Source organism: Zeugodacus cucurbitae, chromosome 4, assembly GCF_028554725.1.
Source record: "Zeugodacus cucurbitae isolate PBARC_wt_2022May chromosome 4, idZeuCucr1.2, whole genome shotgun sequence".
NCBI classification, from domain to species: domain Eukaryota; kingdom Metazoa; phylum Arthropoda; class Insecta; order Diptera; family Tephritidae; genus Zeugodacus; species Zeugodacus cucurbitae.
The window spans coordinates 62,912,788-62,932,353 of NC_071669.1; the positions used below are offsets into that span (position 1 = coordinate 62,912,788).

General features: G+C 36.2%; 7 protein-coding genes across 7 annotated transcripts; 3 read left to right on the top strand and 4 right to left on the bottom strand.

The window, feature by feature from the left end:
- Window positions 1–2,006: 2,006 nt before the first annotated feature.
- LOC128921746 (fork head domain transcription factor slp1-like) lies at window positions 2,007–2,720 on the bottom strand. Its single transcript, XM_054229910.1, has one exon. It carries the CDS (start codon window positions 2,718–2,720, stop codon window positions 2,007–2,009), a length of 714 nt encoding a protein of 237 aa, XP_054085885.1.
- Window positions 2,721–4,095: 1,375 nt separating this feature from the next.
- On the top strand, window positions 4,096–5,239 carry LOC128921747 (forkhead box protein I1c-like). The gene is made up of 2 exons (XM_054229911.1): window positions 4,096–4,637; window positions 5,212–5,239. Exons 1-2 carry the CDS (start codon window positions 4,096–4,098, stop codon window positions 5,237–5,239), a joined length of 570 nt encoding a protein of 189 aa, XP_054085886.1.
- Window positions 5,240–7,441: 2,202 nt separating this feature from the next.
- Window positions 7,442–7,943, bottom strand: LOC128921748 (forkhead box protein fkh-2-like). Its single transcript, XM_054229912.1, has 2 exons — window positions 7,729–7,943; window positions 7,442–7,679 (listed from the first exon to the last, which is right to left on the bottom strand). The coding sequence occupies exons 1-2, from the start codon at window positions 7,941–7,943 to the stop codon at window positions 7,442–7,444; spliced, it is 453 nt and encodes a 150-aa protein (XP_054085887.1).
- Window positions 7,944–9,759: 1,816 nt separating this feature from the next.
- LOC128921749 (forkhead box protein D1-like) lies at window positions 9,760–10,290 on the top strand. The gene has a single exon (XM_054229913.1). The coding sequence runs from the start codon at window positions 9,760–9,762 to the stop codon at window positions 10,288–10,290; it is 531 nt and encodes a 176-aa protein (XP_054085888.1).
- A 2,998-nt stretch (window positions 10,291–13,288) lies between these two features.
- Window positions 13,289–14,002, bottom strand: LOC128921750 (forkhead box protein I3-like). Its single transcript, XM_054229914.1, has 2 exons — window positions 13,502–14,002; window positions 13,289–13,378 (listed from the first exon to the last, which is right to left on the bottom strand). The coding sequence occupies exons 1-2, from the start codon at window positions 14,000–14,002 to the stop codon at window positions 13,289–13,291; spliced, it is 591 nt and encodes a 196-aa protein (XP_054085889.1).
- A 2,465-nt stretch (window positions 14,003–16,467) lies between these two features.
- On the bottom strand, window positions 16,468–17,145 carry LOC128921751 (fork head domain transcription factor slp1-like). The gene has a single exon (XM_054229915.1). The coding sequence runs from the start codon at window positions 17,143–17,145 to the stop codon at window positions 16,468–16,470; it is 678 nt and encodes a 225-aa protein (XP_054085890.1).
- Window positions 17,146–18,520: 1,375 nt separating this feature from the next.
- LOC128921752 (forkhead box protein I2-like) lies at window positions 18,521–18,994 on the top strand. Its single transcript, XM_054229916.1, has one exon. It carries the CDS (start codon window positions 18,521–18,523, stop codon window positions 18,992–18,994), a length of 474 nt encoding a protein of 157 aa, XP_054085891.1.
- Window positions 18,995–19,566: the final 572 nt, after the last annotated feature.

The window sequence follows — 19,566 nt, forward strand, 5'->3', positions numbered from 1 at the left end:
TTACTCCGGAAAAAGGTCATCTCAGGTAGAAAAGTGACGCGTAGCAATATCAGTTGTTCTGCAGATGTGGCAGGTAACAGAGTGACACTTGACACGCTAAGAATGTTATAGAGGATCAAACTAGCTTTTAACACTTTTAAATTATCCACAAAAAATGTCATTGGCAAGACGAAATATAGGTTAGAATTTATATTTCAATGACTTTACATTTTGAGATGATATAAGATTATTCACCAAGAGAATTATTGATTCATAATTTCATATTCTTACACTAAATTTTTACTATATTTGATTTTTTAAAAAGCGTTCAAAATTGTATCTTAATCTTAATTATCTAAAGTGTTCAGTTAGCTTTTCATGAAAAGCTGGTGAGATTCCAGCGCCATCGTCAATTTAATAAGGCCACCATTTAGCATAAGCCGGCAGTTTTATCTTCTTCCCCACTCTTTTGGTGATTTCAAATATCTTACAAATAGGAAAAAGTGCATGTTTGATGTTTTCAAAATTCTGATTGAAATTTCAATAAAAAACACATGACTGTTGAGCTATCCAAACACTTGTGGATTTATTTCGCTTTTCAAAGTTCGTAAGGTTCTGAGTTTGAATTTGTTACGGTATATATATATTTCTGATGTATGTTAAAGTTGTACCTTGTATCCTTTATTAATTTTGGAAATCTAGATTTGGTTGGATTAGTCTGGTAGATCACACATATACCACTTTTTGTCCTTCGCAATATCAGATGAAGTGCGGTCACATAGTCTATAAGGAGTAGTAATCCTTCTAGAATGTCAGCGCTTAATGTGACTTTTAAAGGTTATATGGTCGCACTAACTATACCTCCTTCAGTCTATCACATTTTAGAAAATGAGAGAAATTTTCATTCCACGTTTGGGTTTGTACCAACAAAGAGGGATCCATAATACGTTTAATACCGTCATCACAGACCCATTCCACAAATTTCTTGGAGTTGCTAGCTGTCTTGAGAAGCACAAAACATTAACAAAAAAAAAAAAATAAATAAATAAAAGATAATAATTCTGTTGGCGGGTGATTTGCGCCAGACTCTTCCAGTTATTCCTGGATCAACTGTTTCTGACAAACTAATCGCATGCCAAAAATCATATAATTTGTGGCGACACATAAAGAATTGCCAATTAACAACTAACATACGAGTGTTTTTTCAACAATATAAAGCTGCAATTGTAGAAGCAGCTAGAAATGGTAGGAAATGGCAGTTGACACCTCGGCGGATTAATAAAATTTCCAACAGATTTCTGTCACTTCATGGACTATAAAGAGGAGCTTTTCCTGACATGAAACCACAATATAATAACCATAACTGGCTGATTGAATGACCTATTTTGGTGGTAAAAAAACAAAGTTGTGGATGATCTCAATACGACAATTTAGGATTTCATTCCAGGAGATTTGACACAGCTACAAACCAGTATGTTCCACAGACTACTTAATATTGCCTGAATTATCCCCACACACTTGCAATTAAAAGTAGTGTGAGTTGTTATCATCTGCGAAACATAAATCAACCTCGACTTCGCAATAGAATAAGACTGGCTGTGAAGAGGATAATCAATATCGTCATCGGAGCCAAGATTGAGCCAACTATGAAATATGCTCATTTGTTAAATATTCTGCTAAACTATATTAATTATTTCGAGCTATGAATACGTATAGTATAAAATAAATATTTCGTTCCCGCATTCCACGGAAGTTTTTACAAGTTATAGATTATGACTGCGCTTTAACGAAGATTGCCAAAGATTAAGAAAAGCCTTGGCAACTTTAGCTTCAACAATACCTACACGTAGCCCACCAATACATTAAAGCCATGATGCTTCATAAGCCTCATTCCTTTCAATATGACTAAACTGCACCAAAAGAAATCGATATTTTTTCAATTTTAATTTTTCATATTTTATTATTTTTTCACACTAGATATTATAAGAATACAACTTATATCACATACTTTTAACAACCAGTTAAAATTAGGAAAGAACTTGCTGTCCAGTAAAAGACGCCATCTGCTGTTGGTGGAAGACAAGTCTTTGGTATATTTCTGCATATTGGTGCTGAAGTTGTTGCTGCTGCAGTTGTACCCATTGTTGCTGTAATATATGCGCCTGTTGTTGGTGGTACGAAAACCATGCATGCTGTTCCTGCATCGCCTGCATCAGCATTGCTCGCTGAGTTTCCCCTATTTCTTGTGGTGTGGGGAAATATACCGCGTTTGGGGCTGTGGGGTGTGCTACACCGTTGACTAAGGAACCAAGTGAAGTTCCGTTACCTACACTAACAGAACCAACTGCTGCTAAATCTGGACTCATGCCCCAATAGTTTCCACGTCCAGGATCATCCAAAGCACGTGGTATCTTAAGGAAACATGAGTTTGTGCTCAGCGTCTGCCTTATTTGGTTCTGCCAACCTTTCTCATCCTTTCGGTAAAAGGGAAAATTATCACTAATCCAACTTTGTATTGCATTCAACGTCAGTTTGCCTTCAGGACTGCTTCGTATCGCCATTGTCACCAACGCACTGTACGTCAAGTTCGGTCGACTTCCATGATTCTCTTCATTCGACGACATGGAGGTATTGGGCGATAAAGACCCATCGGATGGTGGTGGTGTCAGCGCTGGGTTGGTGCCATCTGGGCATGCCAACAAATTTCGGATGGAGAAGCTCGATTGCAGATGATGGGCCATTGTAAATAACTGTTTAGAATGTGAAGTTTATACGAAGTAAAGTAGAATTTCTAGTGATATTCTGTGCGGATGTCTAAAAATGACTGATGACTTTCGCTTTGAACGATTTCGTAATTATATGCTAAGAGTCACGTCTCTGCTCCAAAGAGTTTGATGATGTCAAACTAACGTCGAGTGCCTTGTCAAAAAATCAAGGTCAGAAAAAGGATTATAGCTGTCATAAACGATATAAAATAAGTCAAAAAGTCTATTGTCCTTAAGTCAAGTATGGCGAGAACAATGGCATTTTAAACAATAGAAAATAGAAGCTCTGAGATAAGTCACAAATTACACCGGAAAAAGGTCATCTCAGGTAGAAAAATGACGCGTAGCAATATCAGCTGTTCTGCAGATGTGGCAGGTAACAGAGTGACACTTGACACGCTAAGAATGTTATAGAGGATCAAACTAGCTTTTAACACTTTTAAATTATCAACAAAAAATTTCATTGGCAAGACGAAATATAGGTTAGAATTTATATTTCAATGACTTTATATTTTGAGATGATATAAGATTATTAATGAAGAAAATTATTGATTCATAATTTCACTTTCTTACACTAATTTCTTACTGTATTTGAAATACTTGTTCATTGCATTACTTTAAAATATACTCAAAAGCCAGCAATTACAGCGGCAAAAAGTCAACACCGAATAACAATGTGATCAAGGTCACTACGCGATTGTCTTTTGACTAGCGCTACAGAGGCAAAGAATCTATTGTTTTCTAAGCCTCTAACTTTTTCATTGGTCAAGCGATGCAAGCAGGTATGAAACTGACACCAGTATTACATAATGAAAATTAAGTTTACCGAAGCAGCTCAAGAGCTCAGGTAGTTGATAGATGCTTACCACTTCTGCATGTTCCATATAATCCTTTTCGGGGAAAGCATTTTAAACTTTAAAAACTGATCTTATTTTTTCGTTAATTGTTAATCTTTTAACAAAAGAACCTAAAGGACAGTGGACATTTCTTAGGAATGTTAGTTCTATCTTCTGTCCTTGGTTGGTTTAAATTTTACATCGCTGTATTGCTGAAATAATTACTGGTGTACCAGATTATAACCCTTGGTTTAACCTTGATTTTATAATTTGGTTTTGATATTAACTTGACTTTAAAACAAAAAACTTAATAACTCTCAGCCAAAATAAGACGAATATTGAGTCACAGTGACTCCCTGTTTCGATGATATAAATACCAAAGACTTGAAAGGATTCGTCAGCAGACAGCATTTGCATCTCATACAACACACTGAAAAACAAGTTCACTTTTTCAGCACAAACATCTTTAACATCTATCCCTCGAAACAAGTCCATAGTTCATCTTCTTCAGAAAAATGTCACCAATATTCGAGTCGAACTTTTCCATACGCAGCATACTCTCGAACGGTGAAGACAACAAGACACTGCCGTCATCGCCGCAAATCGACATAAGACCGAATTACACCTACTCCGCGTTGGTGACGATGGCCATACGAAGCAGCTCGGAGCAGAAACTAACATTGAGTAGCATCCAACAGTGGATCATGGACAATTTTCCGTACTATCGAAAAGATCAACGCGGCTGGCAGTGCCAGATTCGTCATACGCTCACTACAAATTCCTGTTTCATGAAGATACCACGTCCACCAAGCGATCCGGGACGCGGAAATTACTGGGCCGTAAACCCTGAGGTTGAGTCTATTAATAAGAGTGCGTCACCTGGATTAACACTAGTCAGCCCAAATGCATTTGACTCCAAATATAACGTCAATCAAGCAATGGCACGGGGGGTGCCACATCCACAAATGCCAACGGCTAGATATTTTCCAACACCACAAGAAATTGAGCGGGCGCAACAAATGATGATGAAACATGCGCTGCTAGAACAGCACGAATGGTTTTTGCATCACCAACAACAAACAAAACTGTTACAACAACAATTGGTAACTCTACAACAACAACGATATCAGCAACAGTGTGAAGAGATCTATAGGAAGATGACATTCCATCAACAACAGTGCGCTTTTTTGTCTGCCTCACAGTACCCCGTGTCGGGACCGAGCTCATGTGATTTACTAAAAGTTAAGCAAGAAATTGTAGATCAATTCAATCTGTAAATGATTCATACGTCACTATTTATATTATAAAATTTTGCATTAATAAATAAATTAGTATTTGATGAAATAAAAGTGGTGCTCGTTTCAATTAAAATAGGCATGTCTTATATGTTTTTAACATTTTTTTGTTAGGTCGTTACCAAAATTGGTGATTTGACATCTAAACCGGCACTCGAGCTGCTTCAATGTCTTCCAAGTTGGTAGCCGTTGTGATTTGCAATTAGGATTAAAGTAGTTCCAAGTGACATCACAAATCTGAGTGGAATGCATTCTGAATCCGGAGAATCTGATCCTATAGCCGAATCGATGACAGCATCATCTAGTTGCTCTTAAATCTACGATTTTCCATTGCAGTACAGCTCGAATATTTTGGATATTGTAAAAGTAAGCATCTTTTCGAAGCCTATTAGCTTCAATTCCGCTATTTGAGTTTCTTCGACATAATATCAAATAATTAATTAATTTAATGCCAGACGGTTCGAAGACATTCTGTTTAAATCTGAACTATAGGGGCAAATCTTTATTTTTTGGTGTCAAACGAATCACTTAGGCAAGTCCAATCCTATTGTTCATTTAAATGTGTAAAGTATATGGGGCCAGAGGAGGTATTGACCTGATTTTGCCAGATTTTCGGCACGGAGTAGCACCTTTACAGGACACTAGCTTCGCACGGGTTTAAACAAACATTTTAAAAGTTATATTTTTTTATACACACTCTCCCATTTACAGAGGTAGTCAAAATTATTTACACATCGGACGATTTTTTACAAGTTGTGGTATAACTATAATATTTTGACATATGCTGTCGCGATATTATTTTTTGAAATTGATATGTTATTTAATATTGTAGAACAAACTTTTGTTCTATCATTAATAGTTTCCGCAGCTCATGCGACAAAACAACAACAACGTAGCTTTCCAGTGGTGAAAGAATTTTTGAAATCCGCACAGTAATTTTTGAGTTTATTCATTACAAACATACATACTTTCCTGTGTATAATAGTAGTATAGATAACTCTGTTGAAGTTCTTTTGAATATCTCAGACCGATATTTGCAGTAAAAATATTGGTCACAAGTACTGAGGCCTTCACGCTCGATATGAGGGGCCTTGAAAAGTTATAATCGGTCTTTTGCGATTTGTAGAGAAACGATATCACACTAGAAATTCAGTATTTATGCAAAGTTTTGTTTCGATTTCTTCACTGTAGCTTAATTTATAAATTTATATTTGTTATATGGAAAGTATAGTGGCTGTTATCTTTATTGAATTAAAGCACGTATGGTAGTTGTCAATGGTAAATAGGTTTGGTTATTATCCGATTTCGTCAATATTCATGCTGCATATTGAATAGCCTAAAGTAATTGCATCCAGAATGTTTGGTTGATTTAACTTTTGCAGTCTATGAGATATATAAAAGGAACTAAATAGGGGGCCCCGCTTACTTTCTCAAAATAATTTCATCTAAATTTACCTTTCTCTAGTGTTATCATTTGCACCAAATTTCGCTTCATAAATTTCTTTATGGCTTTGTATCGCCATTTTGTGGACCCGACAATAGGCCGATTTCTCCTTATGATGCCAAGAAATATGTGTCTCAATTTGATTAAGATACATACATCAATTTTTGGCGGACGGATGGACAGACAGTTATCCGGATTTCAACTCTATTGTTACCATGATCACATTAGAGTATGTATATAACTCGTTTAGTTTTAGGACTTATAAACAACTGTTAGGTGAACAAAAATATTAGACTATCTTTGCAACATTTTGCATGTTTATATTAATATTTTAATATTCCTTCAGTACAATTTTTTAAGATGTAGTCTTGAACATGATAGATTTTCATCGATAATAATCTGGACTGACCGATTGACAACAGATGGATGAATCAACAACATTACTTATTACTTAGTTACTTATTTTTAATATTTACCCATTCATATTCGTTTTTGTTAATATTCTTCTATTTCCTCTCTGATGCATATTTGCTTTCAAGGCATCTATTTCAATCAAGGCTTCCCTATTTCCGTTTCAAGAACATAAGGTTATTAATGAACAATTTCTTTTTTATTTTTCATCTATTTTTATTTAATTTTTTTTTTTTAACCGAGAATATTTTCGATATCACAATACTGGCTTTCATAAGTCACTCTATCTTACCAACTAACGAATGTCTATATAAGATAATGTCATATATAAGATAATGTCATATAAGGTTATTAATGAACAATTTCCTTTTTATTTTTCATTAATTTTTATTTTTTTTTTTTTTTTTAACCGAAATTATTTTCGATATCACAATACTGGCTTTCATAAGTCACTCTATCTTACCAACTAACGAATGTCTATATAAGATAATGTCATATATAGCGTGAACTACTAAATATAAATATAATATCTTATGTGGATATTTGCTGTGAAGTCAGAAACTCGACTTGTTGTTGATGGAACATTAGTTTCTGGTATACGTCCTGATAGTGCTGCTGAGCCTGTTGTTGTTGCAGTATAAACAATTGTTGCTGCAATTGTTGTGTTTGTTGGAGCGCCTGCACTAATTGAGTCTGATGGGCTCTATGTACCTAGTGGAGCGTGGGGAAGTAAACCGCATTTGGAGCCTGAGGATGTGGTACACCATTTATCAATGCTCCGATCGCACTACCATTTCCCACACTGGCAGTACGAACTGCTGGTAATTCAGAACTCAACGCCCAATAGTTTCCACGTCCTGAGTCGTCCAACGCTCTTGGCACCTTAAGGAAGCATGAATTCGTGCTTAGCGTCTGCCGTATTTGGCTCTGCCAGCCTTGCTCCTCCTTCCTGTAATAAGGGAAAGTTATCACTGATCCAATTTTCTATTGTATTCAACGTCAGTTTGCCTTCAGGACTGCTTCGTATCGCCATTGTCACCAAAGCACTGTACGTCAAGTTCGGGCGACTTCCATTATTATCTCCGTTCGACAACATGGAGGTATTGGGCGATAAAGACCCATCGGATGGTGGTGGTGTCAGCGCTGGATTTGTACCATCAGGACCTGCCAACAAATTTCGGATGGAGAAGCTTGAATCCAGATGTTGGGCCATTGTGGATTATTATTTGGAATGTGATGAATATACGAAGTAAAGAAGAGTTTCTAGTGATATTCTGTGCGGATGTATAAAAATGACTGATGACTTTCGCTGTGAACGTTTTCGTATTTATATGCTAAACGTCACGTCTCTTCTCCAAAGAGTTTGATGATGTCAAACTAACGTCGAATCCGTTGTAAAAAAATCAATCAGGAAAAGGGATTATAGCATTCGAAAGTGATATAGAAGTTAGAAAGTCTATTGTTATTAAGTCAATTATGGCGAGAACAATAGAGTTTTAAACAATAAAACATAGAAGCTCTGAGATAAGCCACACATCATTCCGGAAAAAGGTCATCTCAGGTAGAAAAATGACGCGTAGCAATATCAGCTGTTCTGCTGATGTGGCAGGTAAGAGAGTGACACTGACTTGAACATAGGGGAAATTCGCGTTAAGCTGAGAGTGTAATAGAGGATCAAACTATAATAGCTTTAAAGACTTAATTTTTCACAAAAAATGCCAAAGACATAAAACGAAATATAGGTTAAAATTCATATTTCAATGACTTTATATTTTGAGATGATATAAGATTATTTTCCAAGAGAATTATTGATGCATATTTTCCCTTTCTTACCTTGAAGAACATTTTATACAGCCTCAAACTAATTTCTTGGAACACTTCTGTAGCTTGCTCTCTTTAGATGCATCGAACATAATTATCTCCAAGCGACTGGAAGTCATGACATGGCTTCACAATCTCCATAAGATGTTTTGAAACAAAGAAAAGCTGTACTTGCCACAAAGGTCGGTTTTAAAGTCCATTATCCTGCTTGAGAGCCGATATGCATCGCTGTAACTTCGATTTATTTAACCAACGATGCTAAGTCACGAAATAAAGATCATGAAAGAGAACAACTGTTCTCAAAGCTATCAATTACAGCGGAAAGAAGTCAACACAGCAAAATAATGTGATCAAGGTCAGCGGAGAATCTATTGTTCTTTAAGCCTCTAACTTTTTTAATGGTCAAGCGATGTTAGCAGGTATGAAACTGACACAACTGTTACATAATGAAAGTTAAGCCTACCGAAGCAGATCAAGAGCTCAGGTAGTCGATAGATGCTTACCACATGTGCATGTTCCATATAATCCCTTTCGTGGAAAGCATTTTACTTTTCAAAGCGTTGCTTTCATTACTTATTGTTGTTGTATTGTTTAATTGTATTGTTTAAAAACTGATCTCATTTTTTCGTTAATTTTTTCTTTGGTTATTTTAACAAAAGAACCTAAGGGACAGTAGACATTTCTTAGGAATTTCAGTTCCATCTCCTGTCCTTGGTTGGTTTAAATTCTACATCGCTGTATTGCTGATATAATTACTGGTGTACCAGATTATAACCCTTGGTTTAACCTTGATTTTATAATTTGGTTTTGATATTAACTTGACTTTAAATCAAAAAACTCAATAACTCTCAGCCAAAATAAGACGAATATTGAGTCACAGTGACTCCCTGACTTTGATGATATAAATACCAAGGAGTCGAAAGGATTCGTCAGCAGACAGCATTTGCATCTCATACAACACACTGAGAAACAAGCTCACTTCTTCAGCACAAACATCTTCAACATCTATCTCTCGAAACAAGTCCATAGTTCATCTTCTTCAGAAAAATGTCACCAATATTCGAGTCGAACTTTTCCATAAGCAGCATACTCTCGAACGATGAAGACAACAAGCCAATCGACATAAGACCGAATTACACCTACTCCGCGTTGGTGACGATGGCCATACGAAGCAGAAACTAACATTGAGTAGCATCCAACAGTGGATCATGGACAATTTTCCGTACTATCGAAAAGATCAACGCGGCTGGCAGTGCCAGATTCGTCATACGCTCACTACAAATTCCTGTTTCATGAAGATACCACGTCCACCAAGCGATCCGGGACGCGGAAATTACTGGACCGTGAACCCAGAAGTTGAGTCTATCAAGAAGAGTGCGTCACCTGGACAAGCGCAAGTCGTCACAAACGCATTTGAATCGAAATATAACGTTAATCAAGCAATGGCACAGGGAGTACCACATCCACAAATGTCAACGGCTAGGTATTTTCCAACTCCACAAGAAATTGAGCGGACGCAACAAATGATGATGGAACATGCGCTGCTAGAACAGCACGCATGGTTCTTGCATCACCAGCAACAAACGAAACTGTTGCAACAACAATTGGTCACTCTACAACAACAGCAATATCAGCAACAGTGTGAAGAGATCTTTAGGAAGATAACTTTCCATCAACAACAGTGCGCTTTTTTGTCTGCCACACATTACCCCATGTCTGAACCGAATTCGTTTCAATGAAGATGAGTAGTTAAGCAAAATATTGTAGATCAATTCAATCTGTAAGTGATTCATACGTCACTATTTATATTATAAAATTTTGCATTAATAAATAAATTATTATTTGATGAAATGGAAATGGTGCTCGTTTAAATGAAGATGATCGTGCCTAAAAGGGGTTCCTAATTTTTTTTTTGATTGGACCTGATAATTAAGATCAATACATTTTATTCCGTGAGAGTTATTCATGAGCTTTCGTTGAGAATTAATTAATTTTAATGCCGGCAAGTAGACCTCGAGATATCATTTCTCCAAAATTCTCACAAGTATCGTTTAAGAATTCAATCAATTTAAAAATCGAAATATTCCTCTTAAGTAACCCTTCATGGTTAAGGGTTACTGAATTTAGGTAGGTTAACCAAATGTTTATTTAAAGTATACGAGGTGTATGGGGCCAGAGGAAGTATTGACCTGATTTTGCAAAATTTTCTGCACGGAGGCGATCCGTTAAAAGACATATCTCCCTTGAAGTTCTTCAGGATATCTCAGAGAGTTACCGATATTTGCGGTAAAAAATTGGTCACTAGCACTGAGGTCCTCATGTTCGATATGAGTGGTCTTGAAAAGTTTGCAAGTTTTGTTCCGATTTCTTCACTGGTGCTTAATTTATAAATTTACTAGCTGGTCCAGCGGAGAACTTTCTTCCGCCTTTGAGGCAATAAATGTGGAGATTTTTGGTTTTATTGAGTTAATTTTTTTATTAAAATAATATACAAATACAGTTTTTATTTATTCTCCATTCGTTATTTATTTTTGAGCATAGGTTGCACTTTCCAGTCAATCACGTTGTGATAGACGACATTTTTCGTTTTATTATCAACTTTCAAGGTTTGGCGTTTTCATTTGTTAAGGGGTTATTTAAGGTTAGGATTTTCAATATATATATATATATATATATCTGAGTACACGCACACAAAATTTCATCCGTTGAATATTTTCGAAGACACATTAGTGAAGGCGCGCCGACGACATGTAAAGTGCTCTCAAAACTTTAAACTCGTTTTTCTCGAAACGGTGTTTCCAAAGTCGGTGAGCAAAATTTCTCAGAAACGGCTGAAACGATCGGTCTGAAATTTTTACACAAGCTTCTTAACTATATTTCTTTTAGTAATTAATCGAAGGATTTCCCCATCCGATGAAAATTTCTTATTTTTATAAACAATTAAAGACCCGAATTTTGGTCGAAAATCGAAACTATTGCTTTGAGTAGCCGCCATTTTGTCAAACATTTTTTTGGCTAATTTCTTCAATCAATCACTAGATTATTTATTATATTAATGAAATTTATTTGGTTTTTGCATTTTAGATGATCCAGTCCAGAGATATCGTGCTCACCGCAAGAGGCCTCTTTTTGCGGACCTCTGCAAAATTGTGAATATAATATGTGAATATAGATTAAGGTAGTCATAATATACCTGCCAAGTTTCAAATCAATAAACCAAATAGTTTGCTGAGAAAAAATTCTTGAACAATGCCTTTTTTTCGACCTCCTAACTGTATATAATCCGTTAATATTTATAGCGAATGCAAGACGACTCTGAAATTTAAGTCGTTTAAACTCAAACGTCAGATTGGTAAGTCCAATGCAAGTCTATGCGCCATTGTCCATTCGTTCCATATGATTTTCGACATTTTGAAGATGTTAACTGTTTTAGTCTTGAATGAGCCGTACGCAATCCTTTGCCCAATGTGCCCTCTATTCTAGAAGAAGCAACTGCAACCACAATGTTGGATCTTTCACGAATAGTGGCTAAAACTAATGGCATTAGGAATGTGTTTTCAGTTCTACCAAGGACATCCAGAAAATATAAACCATCATCGAAGATGACATGCTACGAAACTTTTTGTTCTGAGAGAGCTCTGTCAAAATCCACATTTTTATAACATTGGACAATGATGCCACTACCGAAAAAATTAGATTAGCCATTTTAGAAATCACTTTTGGGAATTTTACATTTTAGACATTATTTTTAAATGCTCCTTTCTCCAGTAGGCCTATATCATTTATATACTACCTTAGATATACTTATATACTAAGTATAAATAAGTAAGAAGATAAAAACGTGATTTTTTATACATTCATGCAACAAAATATATTAATTTATTAACATAAAATATATATTAAATACAAATATATGTGATTTATAACAAAGAATAGCAAAATAGTAGTTTCATAAAATTTAATATTATCAGTGCATTTCCTAACGGTATTACTTATGGCATCCCACCTTTTCTGACATGAGCTGTCAAAAATTTCTTCAACTCGCATTGCTACCAACTGAAAATATGAGATCAGGGGTGGGTCGGTTTGAGGAAAAATAAGAGGGTTTCGTATCATGTAATCTTTGCTACCATTTTCTTCATCAATTAGTGTATGACACACTTATTTTGTTGATGATTCAACAGGGGTACATTAATTTGTACTACTAAATTTAATTTCTGGTGATGACTGAAAATTTTTTCATTTTGCTATCAGCATTTTTTCGTTTTCATTTTTATGAGATGAACGCTTACTCTGATGTTTCGCAAAATAAATTTCTGTTTTATATGGAATGTTTGTTGCGTTTTTTTTTTCACAGTTTACTCACGTCATGGTAATGTAATAAAAAGTATTCTGTCCCCGGTCTTAAGCTACCACCAAACCAAATTTAAGTCAAAACGGTTCAGCCGTCCTTCAGTTATGAATGGAGTAACGAACACGACTTTCTTTTATATAATATATATTGTATATTATAAAGATTTTTGTTATATGGAAAGTACAGTGGTTGTTAAGCAGAACTACTATACAATCTTCACCATACATTTTTGTTATCGCTTTCATAAATTTCTATTCGCGTTTCAAGAACAAAAGTTTAATAATGAAAACTTTTTTATTTTTCTTCTATTTTTATTTAATCATTTTTTTTTAACAGAAATTATTTTCGATATCACAATCAATACTGGCTTTAATAAGTCACTCTTATGTGGATATTTGCTGCGAAGTCAGAAACTCGACTTGTTGTTGATGGAACATTAGTTTCTGGTATACGTCCTGATAGTGCTGCTGAGCCTGTTGTTGTTGCAGTATAAACAATTGTTGCTGCAATAGTTGTGTTTGTTGGAGATGATACTGATACCAAGCATGTTGCTCATGTAGCGCCTGTACTAACTGGATCTGGTGAGCTTCTTGTACCTCGTGGGGCGTGGGGAAGTAAACCGCATTTGGAGCCTGAGGATGTGGTACACCATTTATCAATGCTCCGATCGCACTTCCATTTCCCACACTGGCAGTACGAACTGCTGGTAATTCAGAACTCAACGCCCAATAGTTTCCACGTCCAGGGTCGTCCAAAGCACGTGGCACCTTAAGGAAGCATGAGTTCGTCCTTAGTGTCTGTCTGATCTGGTTCTGCCAGCCTTGCTCATCCTTTCGGTAAAAGGGAAAGTTATCACTGATCCAATTTTGTATTGCATTCAACGTCAGTTTGCCTTCAGGACTGCTTCGTATCGCCATTGTCACCAACGCACTATAAGTCAAGTTCGGGCGACTTCCATTATTATCTTCATTCGACGACATGGAAATGTTGGGCGATAGAGACCCATCGGATGGTGGAGGTGTCAGCGCTGGGTTGGTGCCATCTGGTCCTGCCAACAAATTTCTGATGGAGAAGTTGGATTCCAGATTTTGGGCCATTGTGGATGATTGTTGAGAGTGTGAAGTTTATACGAAGTAAAGTAGAATTTCAAGTGCTATTCTGTACGGATGTCTAAAAATGACTGATGACTTTCGCTCTGAACGATTTCGTATTTATATGCTAAGAGGCACATCTCTGCTCCAAAGAGTTTGATGATGTCAAAATAACGTCGAATGCCTTGTCAAAAAATCGAGGTCAGGAAAAAGGATTATAGCATTCGAAAGTGATATAGAAGTTAAAAAGTCAGTTGTTCTTAAATCAATTATGGCGAGAACTATACAATTTAAAAACAATAGAACATAGAAGCTCTGAGATAAGTCACAAATTACTCCGGAAAAAGGTCATCTCAGGTAGAAAAGTGACGCGTAGCAATATCAGTTGTTCTGCAGATGTGGCAGGTAACAGAGTGACACTTGACACGCTAAGAATGTTATAGAGGATCAAACTAGCTTTTAACACTTTTAAATTATCCACAAAAAATGTCATTGGCAAGACGAAATATAGGTTAGAATTTATATTTCAATGACTTTACATTTTGAGATGATATAAGATTATTCACCAAGAGAATTATTGATTCATAATTTCATATTCTTACACTAAATTTTTACTATATTTGATTTTTTAAAAAGCGTTCAAAATTGTATCTTAATCTTAATTATATCAAGTGTTCAGTTAGCTTTTCATGAAAAGCTGGTGAGATTCCAGCGCCATCGTCAATTTAATAAGGCCAACATTTAGCATAAGCCGGCAGTTTTATTTCTTCCCCACTCTTTTGGTGATTTCAAATATCTTATTAAATAGGAAAAAGTGCATGTTTGATGTTTTCAAAATTCTGTTTGAAATTTCAATAAAAAACACATGACTGTTGAGCTATCCAAACACTTGTGGATTTATTTCGCTTTTCAAAGTTCGTAAGGTTCTGAGTTTGAATTTGATACGGTATATATATATTTCTGATGTATGTTAAAGTTGTACCTTGTATCCTTTATTAATTTTGGAAATCTAGATTTGGTTGGATTAGTCTGGTAGATCACACATATAACACTTTTTGTCCTTCGAAATATCAGATGAAGTGCGGTCACATAGTCTATAAGGAATAGTAATCCTTCTAGAATGTCAGCGCTTAATGTGACTTTTAAAGGTTATATGGTCGCACTAACTATACCTCCAGTCTATCACATTTTAGAAAATGAGAGAAACTTTCATTCCACGTTTGGGTTTGTACCAACAAAGAGGGATCCATAATACGTTTAATACCGTCATCACAGACCCATTCCACAAATTTCTTGGAGTTGCTAGCTGTCTTGAGAAGCACAAAACATTAACAAAAAAAAAAAAAAAAAAAAGATAATAATTCTATTGGCGGGTGATTTGCGCCAGACTCTTCCAGTTATTCCTGGATCAACTGTTTCTGACAAACTAATCGCATGCCAAAAATCATATATCATATTATGTGGCGACACATAAAGAATTGCCAATTAACAACTAACATACGAGTGTTTTTGCAACAATATCAAACTGCAATTGTAGAAGCGGTTGGAAATGGTAGGAAATGGCAGTTGACACCTCGACGGATTAATAATAATGTTTACATACGAGTGTTTTTGCAACAATATAAAGCTGCAACTGTAGAAGCAGCTAGAAATGGTAGGAAATGGCAGTTGACACCTCGGCGGATTAATAAAATTTCCAACAGATTTCTGTCACTTCATGGACTATAAAGAGGAGCTTTTCCTGACATGAAACCCCAATATAATAACCATAACTGGCTGATTGAATGACCTATTTTGTGGTAAAAAAACAAAGTTGTGGATGATCTCAATACGACAATTTAGGATTTCATTCCAGGAGAGTTGACACAGCTACAAACCAGTATGTCCCACAGACTACTTAATATTGCCTGAATTATCCCCACACACTTGCAATTAAAAGTAGTGTGAGTTGTTATCATCTGCGAAACATAAATCAACCTCGACTTTGCAATAGAATAAGACTGGCTGTGAAGAGGGTAATCAATATCGTCATCGGAGCCAAGATTGAGCCAACTATGAAATATGCTCATTTGTTCAATATTCTGCTAAACTATATTAATTATTTCGAGCTATGAATACGTATAGTATAAAATAAATATTTCGTTCCCGCATTCCACGGAAGTTTTTACAAGTTATAGATTATGACTGCGCTTTAACGAAGATTGCCAAAGATTAAGAAAAGCCTTGGCAACTTTAGCTTCAACAATACCTACACGTAGCCCACCAATACATTAAAGCCATGATGCTTCATAAGCCTCATTCCTTTCAATATGACTACACTGCACCAAAAGAAATCGATATTTTTTCAATTTTAATTTTTCATATTTTATTATCTTTTCACACTAGATATTATAAGAATACAACTAATATCACATACTTTTAATAACCAGTTAAAATTAGGAAAGAACTTGCTGTCCAGTAAAAGACGCCATCTACTGTTGGTGGAAGACAAGTCTTTGGTATATTTCTGCATATTGGTGCTGAAGTTGTTGCTGCTGCAGTTGTACCCATTGTTGCTGTAATATATGCGCCTGTTGTTGGTGGTACGAAAACCATGCATGCTGTTCCTGCATCGCCTGCATCAGCATTGCTCGCTGAGTTTCCCCTATTTCTTGTGGTGTGGGGAAATATACCGCGTTTGGGGCTGTGGGGTGTGCTACACCGTTGACTAAGGCACCAAGTGAAGCTCCGTTACCTACACTAACAGAAGCAACTGCTGCTAAATCTGGACTCATGCCCCAATAGTTTCCACGTCCAGGATCATCCAAAGCACGTGGTATCTTAAGGAAACATGAGTTTGTGCTCAGCGTCTGCCTTATTTGGTTCTGCCAACCTTTCTCATCCTTTCGGTAAAAGGGAAAATTATCACTAATCCAACTTTGTATTGCATTCAACGTCAGTTTGCCTTCAGGACTGCTTCGTATCGCCATTGTCACCAACGCACTGTACGTCAAGTTCGGTCGACTTCCATGATTCTCTTCATTCGACGACATGGAGGTATTGGGCGATAAAGACCCATCGGATGGTGGTGGTGTCAGCGCTGGGTTGGTGCCATCTGGGCATGCCAACAAATTTCGGATGGAGAAGCTCGATTGCAGATGATGGGCCATTGTAAATAACTGTTTAAAATGTGAAGTTTATACGAAGTAAAGTAGAATTTCTAGTGATATTCTGTGCGGATGTCTAAAAATGACTGATGACTTTCGCTTTGAACGATTTCGTAATTATATGCTAAGAGTCACGTCTCTGCTCCAAAGAGTTTGATGATGTCAAACTAACGTCGAATGCCTTGTCAAAAAATCAAGGTCAGAAAAAGGATTATAGCTGTCATAAACGATATAAAATAAGTCAAAAAGTCTATTGTCCTTAAGTCAAGTATGGCGAGAACAATGGAATTTTAAACAATAGAAAATAGAAGCTCTGAGATAAGTCACAAATTACACCGGAAAAAGGTCATCACAGGTAGGAAAATGACGCGTAGCAATATCAGCTGTTCTGCAGATGTGGCAGGTAACAGAGTGACACTTGACACGCTAAGAATGTTATAGAGGATCAAACTAGCTTTTAACACTTTTAAATTATCAACAAAAAATTTCATTGGCAAGACGAAATATAGGTTAGAATTTATATTTCAATGACTTTATATTTTGAGATGATATAAGATTATTAATGAAGAAAATTATTGATTCATAATTTCACTTTCTTACACTAATTTCTTACTGTATTTGAAATACTTGTTCATTGCATTACTTTAAAATATACTCAAAAGCCAGCAATTACAGCGGCAAAAAGTCAACACCGAATAACAATGTGATCAAGGTCACTACGCGATTGTCTTTTGACTAGCGCTACAGAGGCAAAGAATCTATTGTTTTCTAAGCCTCTAACTTTTTCATTGGTCAAGCGATGCAAGCAGGTATGAAACTGACACCAGTATTACATAATGAAAGTTAAGCTTACCGAAGCAGCTCAAGAGCTCAGGCAGTTGATAGATGCTTACCACTTCTGCATGTTCCATATAATCCTTTTCGGGGAAAGCATTTTAAACTTTAAAAACTGATCTTATTTTTTCGTTAATTGTTAATCTTTTAACAAAAGAACCTAAAGGACAGTGGACATTTCTTAGGAATGTTAGTTCTATCTTCTGTCCTTGGTTGGTTTAAATTTTACATCGCTGTATTGCTGAAATAATTACTCGTGTACCAGATTATAACCCTTGGTTTAACCTTGATTTTATAATTTGGTTTTGATATTAACTTGACTTTAAAACAAAAAACTCAATAACTCTCAGCCAAAATAAGACGAATATTGAGTCACAGTGACTCCCTGTTTCGATGATATAAATACCAAAGACTTGAAAGGATTCGTCAGCAGACAGCATTTACATCTCATACAACACACTGAAAAACAAGTTCACTTTTTCAGCACAAACATCTTCAACATCTATCCCTCGAAACAAGTCCATAGTTCATCTTCTTCAGAAAAATGTCACCAATATTCGAGTCGAACTTTTCCATACGCAGCATACTCTCGAACGATGAAGACAACAAGCCAATCGACATAAGACCGAATTACACCTACTCCGCGTTGGTGACGATGGCCATACGAAGCAGCCCGGAGCAGAAACTAACATTGAGTAGCATCCAACAGTGGATCGTGGACAATTTTCCGTACTATCGAAAAGATCAACGCGGCTGGCAGTGCCAGATTCGTCATACGCTCACTACAAATTCCTGTTTCATGAAGATACCACGTCCACCAAGCGATCCGGGACGCGGAAATTACTGGACCGTGAACCCAGAAGTTGAGTCTATCAAGAAGAGTGCGTCACCTGGACAAGCGCAAGTCGTCACAAACGCATTTGAATCGAAATACAACGTTAATCAAGCAATGGCACAGGGAGTACCACATCCACAAATGCCAACGGCTAGATATTTTCCAACTCCACAAGAAATTTAGCGGACGCAACAAATGATGATGGAACATGCGCTGCTAGAACAGCACGCATGGTTCTTGCATCACCAGCAACAAACGAAGCTGTTGCAACAACAATTGGTCACTCTACAACAACAGCAATATCAGCAACAGTGTGAAGAGATCTATAGGAAGATAACTTTCCATCAACAACAGTGCGCTTTTTTGTCTGCCACACATTACCCCATGTCTGAACCGAATTCGTGAGATGTACTAGTAGTTAAGCAAAATATTGTAGATCAATTCAATCTGTAAGTGATTCATACGTCACTATTTATATTATAAAATTTTGCATTAATAAATAAATTAGTATTTGATGAAATGGAAGTGGTGCTCGTTTCAATGAAGATGATCGTGCCTAAAAGGGGTTCCTAATTTTTTTTTTGATTGGACCTGATAATTAAGATTTATACATTTTATTCCGTGAGAGTTATTCATGAGCTTTCGTTGAGAATTAATTAATTTTAATGCCGGCAAGTAGACCTCGAGATATCATTTCTCCAAAATTCTCACAAGTATCGTTTAAGAATTCAATCAATTTAAAAATCGAAATATTC